Below are 21,011 nucleotides of genomic sequence, written 5' to 3' on the forward strand. Positions count from 1 at the left end.
AACAAAATGTTTTCATATACATATATACGCACACACACACACATACATATATGTATATATAGAAATATTAAAGTACATATGTATATCTATTTATTATATATTTGTTCTTACATAAAATTATTCTCGTACAAAACATGCAATGTTTTTGTTTTATTTTTTGAAGAAAAGTTCTAGGATATTATTTAAATACCCTGCTCAAAAAGTTTGATAGAAATTGATAGAAACATATACAAATTTGATACAAATTTAATATGATTTTATCTGAATCTATAATTCTATCGGACACTAGATTTTATGCTGGATAGGAAAGTTATAAATTCTATTGTTTTTTATCATATCTAAATCAAGTGACTAAAATTTTATCTGAATATAGGTGCTTTTCTATGTGATCTTTTCTAATTATCTTACTGAATATAAAAGTTACGATTTATAAATTAATCTAAAATTGTCCCTCTACTTTTCTATCAAAAATATGTTATAGAAAAATTGTTTTCTATTGTCATGTATATGATAAGAGATATTTAAAGGATACAATACGATATAGAAAAATAAAAAGTCTATCATACACTTCAGATAAACAATCTAAGATTTACGAACTTAAAATATGATTCAATTAAATAGAATTTTTTCTTGTCTAATTCTATCGATTTTTTGAACAGGGATTGTATTAACAGCAGTAATAATTGGAAAAGACACTTTCTTTTTAGCAATATTGACTACATCTCTTTGTTTAATAAGAGAATTTTGCTGCAAACATGATTCCTTTCTATATATAATATAAATGTCAAGATATTCATTATTTTTGATAAAGAATATTTACCGAATTTGCATGATGCACAATGAATTAAACTGTAAAGTTCAACTTATAAAACTTTAACTAAGGGAATATAATGTTTCTATTATATTTTTTAAAATTGTCTATTAAATCTTATTTTATACAAAAATTTTACTGTAAATTATATAACTAAAGTTACTGCAAATTCGATAGATATTATAGATTATAATTTGTTCATAAACTTTTAAAATTAAACATTAATTACATTTCACATATACATTTATTATATTATAATGGAACAGATAAGACAATATTATAATCATAATTTTGAAACTTTTTTGATATTATAATATAAGCATTTGCATTTAATTTAGTGTCTCTTTTATTACACTATTTTTAAACCTTTGATTATTCTTAAGGTTTCTGAAGATTTTTTTCTAAATATATACATAGCATATATGTATACCTACATGATCGGTTATTTGAGACAAACTTTTACATGGAGTTATGTGTTAACCAATAGTTTGCAAAGTTCAGACTAATTACCTTTCTCCTGTTACCATTAAGCTGTCAAACCATTCACATATTTTAAATTGATAAGTTTATATTATATTTCTTATGTCTGAAATAATTTACAATATAAAAAATAATTACATATATTATTTTTCTGTATCAATTGTTACCTATTAATGTTACATATAAAAGAAACAATATTTAATGAATTGAAAAAAACACGGAGGTTGATCTTTAGTAATCGAAATCGTTATGCAGTATACCCGTCCAAATATATCCAAAAGCGGTAAGTAAAAAAAAAAAAAAAAATATTTCTCTTTTCCGCTAAAATATTTTTTTTATCTGATGTTTTTTTTTAGATCTTATAATCAGTCGCGAGTCATTATTGAGCGAAATACTGAACTATCAAAGATCGATGCCCATAGTCTCCCATAAAATGAATTTGTCTAATCGTTTTATGGGTGGTTCTGATAAAGAGCTTGCCATTGAAGAAACTTCTGCCACAGTATCACCGGCATCTGTCCAGGAAGTATCAAATCCTCCACAAAGATCGATGCCCATAGTCTCCCATAAAATGAATTTGTCTAATCGTTTTATGGGTGGTTCTGATAAAGAGCTTGCCATTGAAGAAACTTCTGCCACAGTATCACCGGCATCTGTCCAGGAAGTATCAAATCCTCCACCTTTATCTCCAACTCCGTCAATGCCACCATCACCCTCCATAGAAGAATCTTTCAAGGAATCCGAGCAGTTAGAAAAAGATTCTCAGAAAAATCAACTTCCCGCAAATGGATCGTGTTGCTTCTGCATTTCGCAAACACCGGGATCAGTCGGGTAAATTTATCGATTATCTTTACATAAAAAAAAAAAGAGTGAATGTAATATGTATAGATAAAGAATAAAATGTATAGAATATAGAAGAATATTGCATAACACACATATTTTTTAAATACAAAATTTTATTTAAATCTTTATGTATTCACACACATATTCGAATCTGATAGAATCTTACAATAATTCCAAATTATCTATAGAATAATATAATGGATATGCATATGCTTTAACTATAATATATTTATTATTTATTATATGTATGTTTTAATTTTTTTAATAAAAGATTATTCTTATAACCTTTTATTAAAAAAATAACAAATGCCTCTGGCATTTATGTAACTGAATGTTGTTATTTTGCATCGTTGACAGGGATAGAAAAGTAGACGAAATAATCGATTACGTCCACCAAAATCTTAAGGAGGCTAGCAAGGCTTTAGCATCTTTGGGCGAGAACTTCGAGCATGATTTAAAGGTTGAGCCCCATATTCAACTAGAATGTCGTAAAACTGTCTCGACGTTTCGAAGGCGAAAGAGGCGAGGGTACACCTGACAATCCGTATTCTTTATGTCTTATGAATATAAAGTTTAATGCGAAAAAAAATTCTTTCCCTTCGAATTATAAGATCTTAAAAACTGAATGGATTTCTATTACATTTTTTAAATTTGTGTTACCGATAATTTTTACAGAATCTATTATTTTTATAACTGTCTTTATTTATTTAATCTTTATTTAGTAATAAGTTTATTTAGTAACAAATACTATTATACATTTCTATACTATCTAAAAATTGTCTCAAAGAATTGATTTTCCGCTATTTTTTTCATAAAAGCTGATGTTTATCGACATTTTGGGTCGAATCAAACAATGGACCGGTATTGTACAAGACAAACTGGACACTTGTAAAAATGAAGTTGATAATCTTCGCAAGGAATTATTAGCTCGTGCATGTGAAATTGATAATAAATCACGCGAACTGAAAAATCTCAAAGCTCAGATTGCAGAGTATCAGAATGATCTACTGTCACACAGTGAATTGCCAAAAAAAGGTCTTAAAAGGTTGGAAAAGGAGAAAAGAGAGATAAGCATCCATGAAGTAAGATTTATTGTTAAAAATAATTGTATGTATAAAGCAGTATAAGAGGATTAAATTATAATTAATTTAATTCTAAGTCTAGTCTAAATAATAAATGTTCGGAAAAATTTTAATAAGCCTCCAATAATTAAAGAATTAATTACAAGCTCATAACAATGTATAATTTTTTTATATTGTCTCATATATTAAAAACAGGATCAATTCGTCGAGGGAAAAGCACAAGCAACGAATGCTGAAGAAATTATGAGAGCTGATGATAAAGAAAATGATGAAGACGTACAAACGGAAATTGTTAAGCAAATTGATAGAATTAAAAAAATTAATTCAAAAAAGAAAACGCGAGCTGTTGATCAAGGAGATGAAGAAGATGCGCAAGCAGTACGAGATGTTGATCGAATAGATGAAGAAAATAAAGAATTGATAAGAAAAAAGACAGACAATGAAAGGAATATGAAAGACGTCGGTTATACAAATACGACAGTCCAAACTGTTGTGCAGGAGAAGGAAAGGACAAAACGAGAATCCGAGGTAAAAGAAAAAAACGATTGAAATTTTATATCGTAATGTATTTTGTCGATTATTATTCTTCGTCATTTATTTTTTAATCATAAATAATTATCTCCACAGCTCGAATCTGAGATCAAGTGGCTCCGGAAGGAATACGACAGAGTAATGAAGGAACGAGTGCAGTATGAAAACGCGATTCAACGAGCACTACTGCGAGGAGTATCATCTTTAAATGTTGAGGCATTGAGAGTCTTGCGCTGCCCACCGATTCCCTGTTGCTCTCCTTGCATACCCTGTCCGGTTACCGCAGGAATCATTCCACCGTAAGATTTCTATTTTAAATCTATTAATCAATAATTAAATAATAAAAACAGAATTATAATATAAAACTAAAAGAACCAGAGTTTGGCGTACGCACTGTCAAATTTAAAAAAGTTTTTATGTATATCTTTTTTGTTATATAATAATATAGTGAACCCGTCATACCATGTTCTGGCAAGAGTACGAAGAGGCGTCCAGAATCCGCTGCAGCAACGGTTAACAATACCAAAGTTTCACGCGACAGACACGTGCAGAATGACGATCAAACTGATTGCACAACGAAGCGACCTTCCACAAGTCTTTGCTGCTCTGTCAATAAAAACCGGAAGTCCACAAATGGTAGCATGTTCTTTCTTCTTCATCAAAGCGATGCTAAAAATTTGAACGCTCCAGACGAGGTATGTGGCTCGACGATCATGAAGAAGATCGAAATACCACCGTTGCCAAAATTTGGAATATAATAATAATAATTTAGGTAATGCTTGGTGTTCAGAGATCAGGATGATTAAAAAATAAATAAATAAAAATTGAGGGAGGATTTAAAAAATTAAAAAAACGGAGAAAGTAATTTTACCTCTTCTCTTTTGACGCCAATTAATTCATGAGAAAAACGTACGTGATTCATTTAGAACAGATACGAGGTCTATGAGTCTAATATGGAATTTAGGTTGGGGACGTTATTTTACGAGAAGTAATTTAATTATCACAACACGTGCTACCTGATGCTCGTGTGTATAGGTCAAAGTGTTTTGATTAAATTATTAATACTTAATTGATTATCGTTTTCGAAAATACGCTGTATAAAATTCAGCAACATGCATATTATGTGCTAAACTGTTACATATATAAGAAAAAATTGCATCAAAATTGTGTAATGGATTTCTGAAATATCGAATATTTCTATTCTTTTTATACATATGTACGAGTGGAAAGAGGGAAAAGTGGAAATGAATAATGCCCCATCATTGAAAATATAAATATAACTTTTTATATAATATCAGAAAAATATTACAAATATTGAACATTCACTTTCATAAGTATAACTTGAACATCTCTCTCCAGCCTTTCGCGTTCAGAAAGTATAATCGGAGAATATACCGAAGTTCTATCACTTCAGTCTGTTGAGGCAGGAAGTTTTGAATCACATACTTAACATAAATTGATATCTACATAATAATAATGAATTTTGTTATATTATATCGTTAAAAATATCAGTAAAACTCTGGATGTGAAGTGTGGTACCCGTGAACTAGTCACGAGCCCACAAAAAGTAAAAGTGCAACAAGATAACATTTTTTATATAAATTTTCACACTGCCAAATAAAATATAAAATCACGTGGATTTGGCAATGCTTATACAAGAAATAAATTCGCGATATACTTTCATTTTATATTTAACATAGAATACGCAATGTAAATTAAATTTAGTTTAATGATATGCATTCCGTGATAATCGAGAATGAACCTCCGAGGGTTAACAATTTAACTTTCTCTAGGAAACATCTCGACGAATGGTTAGGCAAATGTGGTGTACTTTGAAAACAATGTCTTTTGGAGCTCGTCACGATGCACAATGCATGGCTGAAGCAGTGTGCATTTCGAGACGGTTCTTTCGCGGATTCTTTTAAAATTAAGTTAAATTAAGATGAGAAGATCATTCATTAGTGAGGAATGAGGATGTAGTATCCGGCAATAAGCGCATATGAAATAACTTTTTCTAAACAAACTATTAAGCAATAAATAATACGATAATATAGATTCAATACTTATTAAGATGCACGAATGTTTTAGGAATTTTAATTAATTAAAATTCTTTGTAAATCACGTTTTACAGTTACAAATATATAAGAAAAACTTTTCCAGCAATTTTAGTTGAGAGTAGCGTTTATTTCGATTTTTGTCTTTGAGAAATAAATCAAGATATTTAATTTCAGAAATTAAAAGCTGTGCAGAAAAGAAATTTTTAATTTTTGAGAATATTGTTTCAATTTGATTTTTAATCATAAAATGCGCTTATTAACGAATACCAAACGTAGGTGATCACGCGACGTCGATTGGCGACGATGCGAAACTCGTGGCTGTCGAGTTTCGCATTTGCGGAAAACGCACATGCTAGAAAACACCGGACATCATAGAACGGCACGACGTAAAATTGTAAAGTCCGAAAGCCCGTACAATCGACGCAAACGAACGAAGTAGTCGAGCGCAATCTCTTTGAAAGAATTAACTAATTTATAAGATGTATGATTTATTGTCACGAGAGAAGCGCGTTAAGATTGTCGTATGAGTTTGCGATCGACAAGAGCTTTCGTTGAAAAATTTCCTAAAAAGCTCCTTCATAAACGACGAACTCGCTCGGTCAAAGGTGCAGCGAACGTGGACCCTTTTATGGCAGGATTGTCGCTGATCCAGCAGCAACTTCCTGTTCCAGACAGATGCATTTTATCACGTTGAATAACTAGTATTCCAATCAAACAGCTATTCCCTTTCGCTGTCCCTTCGCGCCGGAATGCGACAAACCGTTTCGCGAGTCATCCGCGTCGCCGTCATTCGGAAACGCGCGGACGTCTCCGCGGATGATCACGACGCGTCATAGTCGTCCCTATTGTCAGTGTCACTCGATCAGCAGTTTGAGCGCGTTTTTATCAGCGCGGATGCGCATATCGAGCGTCGTCTCCACCACCTGCTGTCGCGCTATCTTGGTCCCGGAAAGCGATCGCCCTGGACTTTCCCGACCGTATCTACAGACACGTGGAACCGTCGTCGAGATCAACGTACGCGCACTGATGACGATGATTCTTTTTTTTTTTCAGGAGGGCACAAACGAAACGTTTGGACTTTCGCGGTGGCGGCGACGACGATGATTCCGAAGCCCTGCGGGCGAGAGCTTCGAAACGAGGTAGCGATCGAATGGAATCGGAGAGCGCGGTCGGGGTGTCATCCGTTGTCAAATCTAGTGGTCCCACGGCCGACGATTAATGACACCGCGACGCGACTCGACCGTTTACTTGTTGTGGACCAGATTCAGGAACTCCTCGCGGGTCTTCGGGTCGTCCCGGAACACGCCTAGCATCGTCGAGGTCACTGTCTTGCTGTTGATCTTCTGCACGCCCCGCATCACCATGCACATGTGCCTGCAACGTATGCAAAAGAATTTTTTTCCCTTTCCTTCCGACACTGGGTGCGTGCGTGAACTGTGCATAATTAAAACCGTATTGCGATAAGAAAATTGCAAAGAAAAAAAAAAAGAAGAATAAATGTCGCATTGGAACTTATGTTAGACGTTATATTTGAATCCGCCTTCGGTTTACTGTTTTTGCGAGTGGCAGATCTTATCGCGAGCGGGAGGATTTGATTATCTAATGCGTATCGCGAGTGGATTCTCCCACTCGGGGAAACACGTCTCGAGATTCCGATGTCGCAACGCGACACTTGTTATCACTCGTGGTGGTCCGTAATATTATCCGCTCTGTTATCGGTTTATCGTTTTCGTAAGACTAAATCGGGTTATTTAGTCATACGACTTCGCGCGGCGCGGCGCGTAGTCGAGTGGAAAAGTCCCGTCTATAAATTATTTGCGCAGACCGACGAGAATAGCGCCGGTCCTCGCGAGAATAGCAACTCCGCGTTAGGAGTTTATTAATTATCGGTTTATCACTCTCGCGGGATAAATCGGGCGGCTCGCCGGCGCGGCGACGAGGCAGCGTTATGAATTATTCGCGCGCGGGGGATGGTAAAAATAGCGTCGGCATACGCGAAAATAACGCCCGGTAATCGGGCAATCGCGTTACTCGCGCGAACGAAATGACAATAATAGTCAGCCTCAAGCGGAGAATAAATCTTGACAATAACGTTATTTGCGCGAGTCGATCTCGCTCTCGGAAGAGAGATACTCCGATTATCATTTTTCCGATATCTCGGAAACCGCAAATTAAACCGCACACGTGGCGTAGTCCTCCTGAATTATTCACGATCGCATTGGGCGTGCTCGCGTTTTTCATATTAATCACACGAGGCGATTAATAACCCCGGCTGACACTCGCGCACCCCTGTTGGAGATTTATTGGTCGCGCTAATGCATGTGCCGTGTAACAAACAACCGGATTGTTACGTGAACGTTTTAATTATGTATAACGCACAGCGGCACAAGGTCGTGTTCCTTCTCGCGATCGTTCCACCTGCGAAAACTATTCCGCGAGCCGCGTAAAACGCCGATTGAGAAAGGAAAGCGGCCTTAAGGGAGTTCCTCTGCTCAGGCCCGGCACAACAAGTGGCACAGGGGTTCAAGTAAAGAAAAATATTCAAATAACCATTTTGTTGCCTTCTTTCTTTTACTGTGTATGATCTAAAGTTAATAATAGTGAATATAAGAAGAAATTCGGCTACGAAGTACTACCTTCATTACTGAAATAATTTTTTTAAAAATTGAGAATAAACATTCTTCGCTATTATACCACCCTTAGATAACTAAATACAACAATTTGAAATTAATGTTATATCACTAGCACACATTTACTATACCTACGTGCTGTATTATTTTGATTATTGTAAACTTTTTTTATCTTGTCAATTATTTCGCTCAAACGAGCAAGTGCATCGTTTCAAAAATTTAACAGTACTTTTCTGCACAGTTAAGATGTATTTTTGTAAAGTTTCACTAACATCTGTTCATTACTTCTATGTTTAATACGACAATAAAAACTGAAAAATCCTGAAAATTTATCGATTCCCATAAGAGCCCATGTTAATAAAATATTTAATATTTAAATAACTAGCTAGTTCAGCTTTTTGAAATTTTGACAGTCAATTTATATCACTAGTTTGAACTTCTCTACAAAGTTTCATGAAAATCTGTTCATTTTGATTTAGCAGCGGAACTCCCTTAACTGGCGAATTGTCTCACAATATTGCCCGAACTAATGATAAATAATTAAGAATCACCATTTATATACATTACGATGTATTACAGATATATTATTTTATAATATTTCTAATAATTTTCATGTTCCATTTGCTTTACGTTTTTGTAAGATCATCACGGTCGTTTCGTTTTCAAAGAGTTTGATTTTTTTTTTTTTTTTTTTTTTCAAACAAAAAGCTTCGGCATTCATGTAGTTTAAAGCAATTTATAAATTTTGGGATATATAAAATTTGATACATACACTCCCTCAACCACGACGGCGACGCCGGCAGGTTGTACAGCTTTCGTGACCGCTATCGCAATTTGCTTCGTGAGTCGCTCCTGCACCTGGAGCCGTCTGCTGAAGATCTCCACGATTCTGCGAACAGGAAATTCTCTTTTCAAAATTCATTCTCAGAAATCACCGGGAAATTCGCCGTTAAAAGTTATCGAGGTTGAGTGCATGTAAATATTGTTCCTTTCCAAATCCATTAGCCAGAAGAATGCTCATAAGTTTGGGAAGGAAAAAAGTTAAAACGGTTTTGAAGTACATTGTCATTCGGATAGCGCATCGGAATGCCATCGATCCTGCTTCCATTATCGATCGTTTACTTCGCTTTTAAGCGGGCGTTTAACGGGTAAACGGAAAGACCCCGGGCCGGGCCGTTACGCGCGCGTGAAAGTATATGTACGGTATTAGGAGACCAATCTCGTCATATATTCTTTCTTTTCGCCTTTAATACATATGTCACTGATCAAGGCCAGGACTAGTCGACGTGCAACTCGACGAAATTGTCGGTGCGCCGGTCGTAAATATCGCGGATTTCGGTGAACAAATACGAAAGAGTTTCCTTCTTTCTGGCTTACGCGATCGTGAATTGACGCGCGACGTTACGCCTTGAAAAGAAAATTTGACGTAAATTGCATACAGACATGTTATCCGAGTTAAAACTTGAAAACATAGAGTTTCCTTCGAAGATAACGGCATTTTGAAGATTTTTAATAAAGACTTTTCATCGAGATCTTATGTTATGACTTCGACTTAACGGGCTGGATGTTCATCGGCTAGAAGCGTTAATAATAATAATTATTGTATAAATGGCGTCTATGTATGAAGGAGCATACGCGGTGAGACAGAATAGTAATTAAGCGGTCCGTCGAAATGGAAGTGATTAATTGCGACCTTCAATCGCGAATAATTTGTACCCAATCGAATTAATCACTCGCTACTCAAAAACTCGGTAGACTTGTTAATACTCCTTAATTAACATTTAACGTAATTACCTGGCAAGCTTGCTGAGACCTAGTATTTTTTTGCACGGGAGGTACCCGATCGACACCTTGCCGTAGAACGGGACCAAATGGTGCTCGCACATGGAGAACATCTCGATGTCTTTTACCACTACCATCTCATCATGGTCCTCGTCGAATACCGCGTCGTTAATTACATCTGTAACAGTCAAGAGTTTTTTTCCCCATCAAATTTACAATTAGCGATACGTGTAATGATCTCGTCAACAGGTGCGGAGTTTCGCGAATTAATTGAAATTACGTTTCACGTACAGCGTAATTAGATATATCGAGGAGAGAGCTTAGGCGACGTGCAATCCTTTTAACTTAGCGATATACGAGAACAGCTGAGAGCATTGTTTCGCGAAAGAAATGTTCTCTCACTCGGGCGGGTGGGTTATCCTGGCTGTGATTTATTCGATATTGACCTACTTACTGCGCCATAGATCCTAGTGTTAGTGTATACGTACGGGCGCATGGTCGGTACACCTCTGTAGTTAGATAATGGTGGTTCTCTCCGCACGGTTTCCACGGCAACCTTAACAAGAACCTCCCCTCCCCCCCTCGCGATGACCGACACGATGAATGAAACGGATTGTCGGATTCGCCTAAACCGGCTGTAATCGCGCTTTGAATTTTTTAAATGGATCACCCGGAGATAAGGCTGACTCTAATCAAAATTTCCAACTTGTCGAGTTCGACGTATGATCATGGAATTGCTTTTAGCTTTCGGTATGAACCTCCAACGGAAGTGTGTTAATTATATTTGCCGCGAAGCGTTGAATCTTGTATGATTTATTTATTTCCCGGAAAATGCACGGTCAAAAGATGGTTCAGCTGCTCGCGTGACACGTGGAAGTGAAGCAATTTCCTTTCGTCCCATGTGTCTCCATGTTAATGGATATCTCGCCGAACTGTAGAATTCGATTCTCCGACCCGGTGGTTTAAACGTGATCGGCTCGGCCAATTTGATTAACTTTTATGGACCGCCACGCATATGGTATTTTGAAAATTCCATCGCGCTGGAAACTCCATGAAATTTATTGACGAAGAAATTTCTTTTATACGCGTATGTATAAATCATGACTTTTGTTAAAGGAATTTAAGTGAGTATACATTGAGTGAGATAAAAGCCACAAGTGGAATTGTCTGTGGAAGGGAATGATTTGGTGAGGGTGGCCGAGCTTTCGTACGAAAGTGCCTCTCGTTTCAGATTCACCGGGCCGCATCTATATCGCTGTTAACTGTTAAGAGCTTATCTCGAGAGTCTCTCCACTGTTCAAGTTAAGCCGAAGTGAATTAAAGTTTCCCATCCATCACCTACAGGGTGCTCTTAGTCTCAGACAGGATCATCGGAACGAAACCTGATTATCGCGAGCAATCCGGGAAAACAAGCGACGCAAACTTGAAATAAGAAAAAAAGGAATCATTGGGATAAATAAAATGAGTGAAAGAATTTAAAAAATTTCCCGTTTTAATTTATTAAAGATTTTACGAATTAAATCTCGTTCTCGTTTACAAGAATTTTTATTTTACACTGTCACTTTATTGTTATTAATTATAATTAATAAAGAACAAATTACTGCCAATTAATATTAACAGTCAAAGTAAATGCACATTCAAATATCTCGATAATCGTCATAACAGATTTGTTACTATTTAACACATTGCGGTGGATTCTCTTAATAGCTGTACACAAAGAATGAAACTGTAATTATCAAACAAAGAAAAACCTCGTTCCGCGGATCAATTTAGTGACACACGCAAACTTCTCCGCGAATTTCCGCAAACTTCGTAATTGTTCGAGCACCGTGACATTTATATTGCATGTACGTGACACGGAGGAGGAAGAAGGAAAAAGAGATGAAGGGGATTTTCCTTTCAAGCTGTGCCTCGTGCGTCCCTGAGAACCCCATTTATACAGAGAGCTTTACGCTCTCTTTTCTACGAGTCACACTTAAGTACCACCCTCTCGTTCCCTCAGTATCCCATTCTTCTTCTCTCCTCCACTTTCTCATTCTACTTGCGATAAAGAGCAAGTTGAAAATAAGAGAAAAGACGAAAAGTGTGGTACTTTCACGGAGTACAGGCGCGCCTCTCAAATCACGTGTTATATTATTCGCAACAAAAGAAACCTGATTACGTGACGATTTTCCAGTTAATTATTATTATTACTCTCTAAAATTGTAGTCTTGATTTTCTTTTTGGAAGCATATTTTTTATTTTTTAATTAGTGAAGGATTACGCACTACTACTCTTTTTTATCTTTTTTTCTCTTGATTCTTTAAAACTGATTAAATTGTTATAACCTTTTACAAAATATACGCCACTTTGAAGTTCTACATTAAAGCTTTTTTTATTAATTTCGAAAATAACATTGTCACTGACATCCCGGGAAAAAATGTTTCATATAAAAACATATATAAATACATATATAAAATATGTCCATATATGTTTATATTAGCTTCCTTTCTTTTGTGAAATTTCTGTTTAATATAAAAAAATAATAGTTATACTGAAAAGATAGAGACTAATTAAAAAAATAATTTTTGCATTGCTTCTTTTAAAAAAGCTAAGTATGAAAAATTGTCCATATATAATCATATATATCCGGAATATATCTGGTTATATATAGACAATTTTTCATACTTAGCTTTCTTAAAAGAAGCAATGCAAAAATTATTTTTAAAATTAGTTTCTATCTTTTCAGTATGACTATTATCCTTTTATATCAAACAGAAATTTCACAAAAGAAAGAAAACATATATGGACATATTTTAAAAACATATATTTATATATGTTTTTATATGAAACATTTTTTCCCGTGATTTCTCTTCAAGCTGTTACGTGTACTGCTTCATAAATTTTGTCGTAACGATTGCAGCGATAGGAAGTTAGATTTTGCAGAGACAGCGGCTACCGGCAGCCTTTGCCGTTAAGTAATAAACGATAAACATAAATCGTAATCACGTATAATTGCTACTTGTAAAGTTCATACTACACAGATCTTCGAGTGCAACCTTGCATTAACCGACCGTCAAATCAAGGCTGCACTATTTTCTCTTTTTTTTTTTCCCTCCCCGTAAGCATATTAGTTTTGCAACATTTCCAGTGCCAATTTGAAAGGAGTGTAATTTAAATAATTCTGCAATAACAATTCCGACTTTTACTTCTTTTCTAAATATAATTTTATAATATTTTATAACTTGCCTTCGAGACTCTGGTCGTATCCTTTCGTAAAAAAGAGCATGGCCTTCGCGGCGCGTTCCGGCGTTTTCAGAAGACCCTGTCGTTCCGGGTCTTCGCCCAGCGAGCTGAGGAGCAGCTTGTAACTTCGGGACATTTCCGGTATCATTGCCTCCCGTGTGGGTGGTCGATGGTCCAGCTCCAAATCGTGATGGAACATGCATTTCTCGTGGCCTGAAACGCAAACGGGACGCAACGCCGATCAGTCCAGAGTACGAAACAATCGCATTTTCCTGCCCACAATCGTCGAGAGTATTCAATGAATAATAATAACATTAGAACGAACAACGTGTCGACATCTTTGCTATCGCGTGTCACGACCCGCGCGCGTATTCGCGTATTAAGCGGAATAAATTGCGTGCGGTCACACCGCAAATGAGTGCCTCGCGCTCATTACGCACGAGATAAGATTTCCTCCTAGTGAAACAAAATCTTAGCAACATGCCAGCGGATTTGATCGGATATTTCAGTTGATCGGCGTTCACCGTCTCCGCGGTTAGAACTTCTGTCCCGTCGGCAAAGAACCTGTTGACATAATGTGACAGCAGAGCTGACAGCGGAACATAATTTCATAATCATTTAAACGGGAATATTTATCATTCGTGTAAACGTTTTACGAAATATGCAGAATCTTCTCGATTGCTTTCGTCAATTTATCGTCATATTTTTTTTTTTAGGCAATTTCGCTGATGAAATTTGTCGCGAACACACTTTGCAAAACTCTTCGACAGATTTTGGCTATTTGAGTTCGCGAGACAGAACGGTCGGATTTATCCCGCACGTGTAAACGACGAGTCAAGTTTGACGAGGGCGTATCTTCAAGTTCTCCATTTTTCGCAATTGCCGTGCAACTTTTTTCTCGAATCTAAGGTTGCCATTGTCAAAGCAAATCTCGCGGGGAGGGGGGGGGGGATTTCACGAGCGGCGATCGCGTCGATTGGCTCTGCTTTTGCGTAACTGTTGACATTTTATTAGTCACCGGGATTCAATGACCGAGTCAATCGATTTTCACAATAGCCTTCCGAAGTTCATCGATTCGTAGACTTGCGCGCGTTATAATCCCCGTGTCAAACGGCGTACTTAATAATAAACTACGAGATTAATTAACGGCTTACTGTGAAAGCGAGTGATAGGAATTTCACGCGTGCGTCCAATCATTCTTCTTTGGCAAACTTTAAGAAAATTGTTCCGTCGTGCAAAAGTAAGGTGGCACGAGCGATTAAAATAGTATGCGTTTCCATTTCGTGCGTAAACGGTGCGTAGAAAGTGCTCGGCAAAACAGATTCAAGGTTTCGCGTGCAATATTATTCATGAACTCGCGAGCGATCGGCTTCTCTAAGACGACTACGGCAACGACGAGAGAAGCGCGTGTTCACGTTGGAAACTCAGTTAGCCCGTCTGTTCCTAATGAACCGTGCCGTGTAATTGAATCCGGTGCCGACGACAAAGCGGTTATTAGAGGCGTGGAAAATTTGTTCGATACGACATACATCGAAGGAATATCGATTACAGTGTACCCCGCTATTTTCTAGTACGGAAAATAATTCAACATTTGTAAAAACTAACGACAATAATAATTGTTTCCTTTGTGCGTACACAATGAAATATTCATAATGTCCGTTATTTCGAAAGTTCGCTTCATAAGCGAGAGATAGTGTCTCAATTGTGAAGATGGAATACGTATTTTTTCTTTCACGTCTAAAAGTATCGCCATGATTAATGCCTCGCAAGTTGAATCGAATAATTGTGACGACATTATCTAAAATCGGCTTTCTGTTTAATCAGGGTCTTAAAAAAAATATAACGCAATATCGAATTGCTTTTACATTCGAGAAATGCTTTCTCAAGAGGCTCTCGAAATTATCAATCTTTTTATTGTCATATCATTAAATTTTTAGTAATTTGTCGATTATATCTTTGAAATTTTTTTGACATCATCTTACCAAGTGTCATATTTTTGTAAGTTACAGTTATACATTGGACATCATTATAACTGTATCCTGATGACGTCCCTATACTCGTTTATCATTTTATGATCACCGTGTTGTAATTAACACGGGAACAGACGCTCCGATGGCCGTTTACCAAAATTTGGCGCGTGCTGATGTCAAAAGAGTTTTACGGATTTTTTTTACACAATTTGAATCTCTTTGATTCGAATATATTGATAATTTTCTAAAATTATATTTAAAGTGACTTTATAATCAATCATGTCAATATCAATATTATTTTTCTTAGTAGTATTTTTTATTGATTACATATTAAAATTCAATCTGTATAATAATTATGTTATTGTTAATTGAAAGTTATGTTTCAACGTTTGATTCAATTTAATCCGATTCGATTCGGGTAAAATTTTGTTGATTAATTCGATTTGAATTAGAACAAAGAAATGACATTCGATTTAATTCGATTATATTCGCCTTTAAACAATGATTCACACATTTTTATTATAGACATAATTTATCAAGTGTTAAGTGAATTTGATAGTTATGAAATAAAAATATATGGTGGCAACTCAAGTGCATCTGAAAAAAACAACTGTCAAAGAGTTTGTAATTTTGTAATTAATCTAAAATATTTAACTGTTCCATTTAGCATCATTTTTCTGATGAAAATATCGTAGTCACTGACTCTGCATCAATGCGTTTTAAGATATCTAAAAAAACTATCGTGAAGTATATTGCCGATGTACTTTTTGCAAATTCGAGTGGAATATTAAATATCAGGAATTTATATCTTGTTAGGGAAAGTTTTATCTTGTTATTTGCAAGTGTGTAAGTATCAATGAAATTTCGTAAAGTTTATTTGAACCTGACGCGTTATGACGAGATACGAGCAAAAATTACGTAGGCTCTGTTTACGCCTACCGATCAATTCGAAAAATAAAACACCACTCAGTGCGATGCAGATACCCCTTCATAATAAATAATTATAATAACTCATTTATCAATTTTGCGGAAATATCTTCCGTAATTCATAGAAAAACTACGTTATGAGTAATATAATTTAGCAGAGTTGCATTCGACAAATCAATTATATCAAGATGACGTAATTAACAACGATGTGACTCAAAATGGATTAATACGATAAAACAGTTTTTACAAGTCATGATGTGCGACAGTTTTCAATATCGTCAAATGTTTCGTTGTACCTTTCGTCGTGGATGTCCTGGGTGTTCTAGGCGTTCCAGGGACGTCCAGGTCGGTTTCCTCAATGTTGTCGCTCCACGAAACCGTTCTCAATGGCAAGGGCTTTTTTATCATTATCGAATTGTCATCCTCGCCATCGTACAGCTTCAACTTCGCGCTCGAAACGCCGTTCATGATTCCAGATCTTTCGCCGTCGATTTTTTTAAATATTTATTCGGAATTCAAGATATCGGGATGTTTCCAGAATGTGTCAAGCGGTTCGAGATAGTCCGAGATAGCACTGTCTAGAAATATTTAATATATGTTGTGAAATTAATTAAATATAAAATTAATTTTGTGTGAATGAAATGAATTTCAGAATGTCAGATGTGAAGAATTTTTGTAATAAACGCTTCTGTAATGTCAAACGATATTCAAAATAGATATTTCAATATTAAGCAATATGTAGGATAATGTTATCTATTACACCGTTAGAGTGATGAGGAATATCTTACTTTATTATACAAGAACATTTTTATATTTAAATAGTAATGATAAGTAGTCTTAAATGACAACGATAATAGATTCTTTAATTCAGCAATTAAGACAAAAGTCTTCTTGAATTAAAATAAAATATGGTCTTTATATTTTAATTGAATTCTCTCTTTAGCCAATATAAAATATAACATATAAAGTCTCTCTTGACTAGACATCACCCGCAGTAACCGCTTGACATTTAACATTTATCGTATCAAGAACATATAACTCCGTGTCACGCGCACGAAAAACAATCAGTGCCACTCGCGAATTGAGAAACTTCTCGAAATAATCAGATTGAATTTTTTATGACGAGACCAATTCAAACGTTCGCACAAGATAGAGCTTTTCAAGACTCTTTACCGCGATCAGCTCCATGTCGACCCTTTTCTTCCAGAATTTGAGAGTAACTCCAACTTACTTCTCGTTGTCCTGCGGCGGAAGGAACTTCGTCCTGATGAACTGGAAGGATCTCTGGAGGCTGCGTGCCACAATAAGGGTAGTGCGTGAGGCACGATACGTGCAGGGCAAGAGAAGAGGAGACACGTCTTACGTCTTATACGAGGAGAGAAGCCGGCACCGCGTGCGATGAGCGACGAAGACGTGGAGGAGCCGCAACGCGGACGATTCTTAGGACGGGCGGAGCGCGACTGATGCAAGCCCGACGGAGACCGGAGTGTGCACCGAGCGACGGTGGTAGCCAGCGGTGGTGGCGAGAGCGGACGTCACCCACGAGTCCTTCCGTATATATGCGCGCGGTCCTCGTGTTTCTCTCTCTTTCTCTCCCTCTGCTGCTATTTCTACTGTATCACAAAGAGCCACGAGCCTCTTCGGAGGCTCACTTCGGAAATTATCGAAGAGAGAGGAGGAAGGTACAATCTTTACTTCCTCCGATTTGGAAACTCAGTGCATCCAGCTGTTGCATCAGAATATTAAAATATTTCTTTTGTCCACCTTGTAAAAATTTTATATAATATATTAATGTAAAAAATATAATTATAAAAAATCAGTTTTTAAAGTAGAGTCTTAAAAGAGTTTAATATAAAGATTTAATGACTTATGATTGAGTGGTTACGTAAGTTGATTAAGATTAATAATTTGATAATTTTTATTCATTTGCTAAGGAATTAATTTGTTGAGAAAAGATTGGAAAAAGAAAAAGGGACTTGTGAGTAAGTCTGTAAAAATGTCTAAGGACGTAGAAGAACTCGCTATTATCTCGTTTTATCGGAAAATCCCGACTTTCTTCATGTCAGTTTAAAGTATGATCAGAAAATATCTTTGGGATTTCTACTTGATTCCCACAAGGATCATGCGCGGCCACTATTAATATATATATTATATTCGATATTCATTTATCATCGAACGATCTGATACTGATCCTTTTGATAATTAAAATGTCTTTAAATAACTTGCAATTAATTGATAAAAAAGAAAAAGGTACTTTTTTAAGTTAAGTTTGTAAATTCTATAATACAAAGGAGATCACTGATCTGGTTTTGGTGGCAGAAAGATTTCGGCTTTTTTCACGTTAATTTAAAGTATAATAGGTAAAAAAAGATGTTTAAAAAATAAAACAATCTCAAGAAAAAGACAGTAAATAATGTAACTATGTGAAAAATATAAAATAAATGCAAAATAATTAAATATACGCAAGTTTTAATTCTATTATTTTTATCGGATATAATCACGATGCATGTGTAATGTTTACCAGAGTTAAGATGCTAAGAACATCAGAATCGCACGATTTTTGCTTCGTGGAAAATTTTCAGTAAAATAGCATTTACAATAATATATGTGTGTATGTGTGCGTGTGCGTGTGTGTGTGTGTGTGTGTGTGTGTGCATCAAATTAATATATCAACGATCAGCTATGACGGAACAAACCGCCGTTTTATTTTAATGACGTATGCACGTACGCACGTAACAGCACTAGAATGTGTTGCGTTTGGAAATAAAAGAAGAAAGAATAGCGTAAATGGGCTTTGCGTGATAGTCAAAATGAGTCTGAAAGCATCTACGTCATGGTGAATCCCGACGTCACACAACCGGTTCTTACATACGCACGTCGCCTTTTCCTTCAGAGAAAGAGGCACGTTTACTCTTCGCCCATTTCCTCGACATTTTATTTTTAAATCTTATGCTAATGCTAAAAGCATAAAGGATAACTGTACATTCCAAATTTCTCAAGTTAATCCACGGATCTTTCAAGCTTAAATTTCAAAATCGTTTTCTTTAAGGGAGTTTCGCTGCTAAATCAAAATGGACAGATTTTCATGAAATTTTGTAGAGTTCAAATTAGTGATATAAATTGACTGTCAAAATTTTAGAAAGCTGAACTAGCTAGTTATTTAGACATTAAATATTTTATTAACATAGGGCTTGTGGGAATCGATGAATTTTCAGAATTTTTCAGTTTTTATTGTTGTATTACATACACATAGTACCTTCCTCCTCTCTTCCATAATCGTATTAAACATAGAAGTAATGAACAGATGTTAGTAAAACTTTACAACAATACATCTTAACTGTCCAGAAAAGTATTGTTAAATTTTTGAAACAATGCACTTGCTCGTTTGAGTGAAATTGATAAGATAAAATAAAAGTTTACAATAATCGAAGTAATACAGCACATAAGTGTGGTAAATGTGTGCTAGTAATATAACGTGAATTTCAAATTGTTGTATTTAGTTATCTAAGGGTGATATAATAGTGAAAAATGTTTATTCTTAATTTAAAAAAAATTATTTCAATAATGAAGGTAGTACTTTATAGTCAAATTTTTTTTATATTCACCATTATTAACCTTTAGACCATATACAGCAAAAAAAAAGAAGGCAACAAAATGGTTATATGAATATTTTTCTTTACTTGAAGCCCTATGTCACTTGAGCAGAGGAACTCCCTTAAGAAAAATGTAAAAAATTCTGTTTAAATACGTCGTATGAAAATACTATCAGCTTAAAACACTGCGAACAAAGAAAATTGATATCAAGACAAAATTACGAAATTATAAATACGAAATAATATTAATCTTCTATACTTGGTTCATATTATGTAAGCGACCTATTAAAATCATTTACTGACACTGCTATTTTTAGTTTCTATTTCTTATATGTTTCGAAATAGTTTTTTGTATATAACAGAGAATAATATTAAGCTTTAAACAATCTATAATTCATGTTTTACAAAATTAAGATACAATTTTATTTATAATATTTCGTAAATTATAAATGTCTGAAGGAATCGTAAATTTTACTGTCGTTGCATTAAGAATTTCTTTTCATATTTGATAGCACTTGATAGTTATTTCTATCTAGCGTTAGAAGAAACAGATCTGTACCCCGTTGAAGAGATGGAAATTCATAGGAAATCACATACATGTGGATAACCATCTGGATTTCCATCTTATTTTTTCAATGGGGTAGCTACCCGGGGAAAAATTTTTCATATAAAAACAAAAATATATATAAAATATATCCATATATGTTTATACTAGTTTCTTTTTTTTTGTAAAATTTTTATTTGGTATAAAAAAATAAGTCATACCGAAAAGACAAAAACTATTTAAAAATATTTTCGAATTGCCTTTTTTTACAAAAAGCTAGGTATAAAAAAATAAGAAAAAATTATCCATATATAATCATATATATTTTATGAAACAAAAATATATGTGATTATATATAACCATTTTTTTCTCATTTCTTTTCAAACTTACCTTTTTGTAAAAAAACAGTGCAAAAATAATCTTTTTAATTAGTTTGTCTTTTCAATATAATTATTTCATATCAAACAGAAATTTTACAAAAAAAAATAAACTAGTATAAACATATAGACATATTTTGTTTTTATAAAAAGAAATTT

General features: G+C 35.0%; 2 protein-coding genes across 3 annotated transcripts; one reads left to right on the forward strand and one right to left on the reverse strand.

Moving 5' to 3' along the window:
• The first annotated feature begins 70 nt into the window (after window positions 1-70).
• Window positions 71-18,287, forward strand: LOC105828342. Of its 2 annotated transcripts, none has more exons than XM_028193993.2 (8): window positions 71-1,574; window positions 1,648-2,122; window positions 2,492-2,594; window positions 2,953-3,216; window positions 3,412-3,744; window positions 3,844-4,046; window positions 4,196-4,442; window positions 17,546-18,287. In XM_028193993.2, exons 1-8 carry the CDS (start codon window positions 1,541-1,543, stop codon window positions 17,738-17,740), a joined length of 1,854 nt encoding a protein of 617 aa, XP_028049794.2. In that variant the 5' UTR covers window positions 71-1,540; the 3' UTR covers window positions 17,741-18,287. The 2 variants fall into 2 exon arrangements, with proteins under 2 accessions (XP_028049794.2, XP_036148757.1); XM_036292864.1 differs by lacking the exon at window positions 17,546-18,287 and adding an exon at window positions 6,858-6,944.
• Window positions 6,844-17,629, reverse strand: LOC105828343 (GTP cyclohydrolase 1). The gene is made up of 6 exons (XM_012666617.3): window positions 17,570-17,629; window positions 16,635-16,916; window positions 13,445-13,654; window positions 10,229-10,394; window positions 9,207-9,323; window positions 6,844-7,178 (listed from the first exon to the last, which is right to left on the reverse strand). The coding sequence occupies exons 2-6, from the start codon at window positions 16,804-16,806 to the stop codon at window positions 7,049-7,051; spliced, it is 795 nt and encodes a 264-aa protein (XP_012522071.1). The 5' UTR covers window positions 16,807-16,916; window positions 17,570-17,629; the 3' UTR covers window positions 6,844-7,048.
• Window positions 18,288-21,011: the final 2,724 nt, after the last annotated feature.

The sequence above is a fragment of the Monomorium pharaonis genome, chromosome 10 (assembly GCF_013373865.1).
Source record: "Monomorium pharaonis isolate MP-MQ-018 chromosome 10, ASM1337386v2, whole genome shotgun sequence".
Lineage (NCBI taxonomy): Eukaryota > Metazoa > Arthropoda > Insecta > Hymenoptera > Formicidae > Monomorium > Monomorium pharaonis.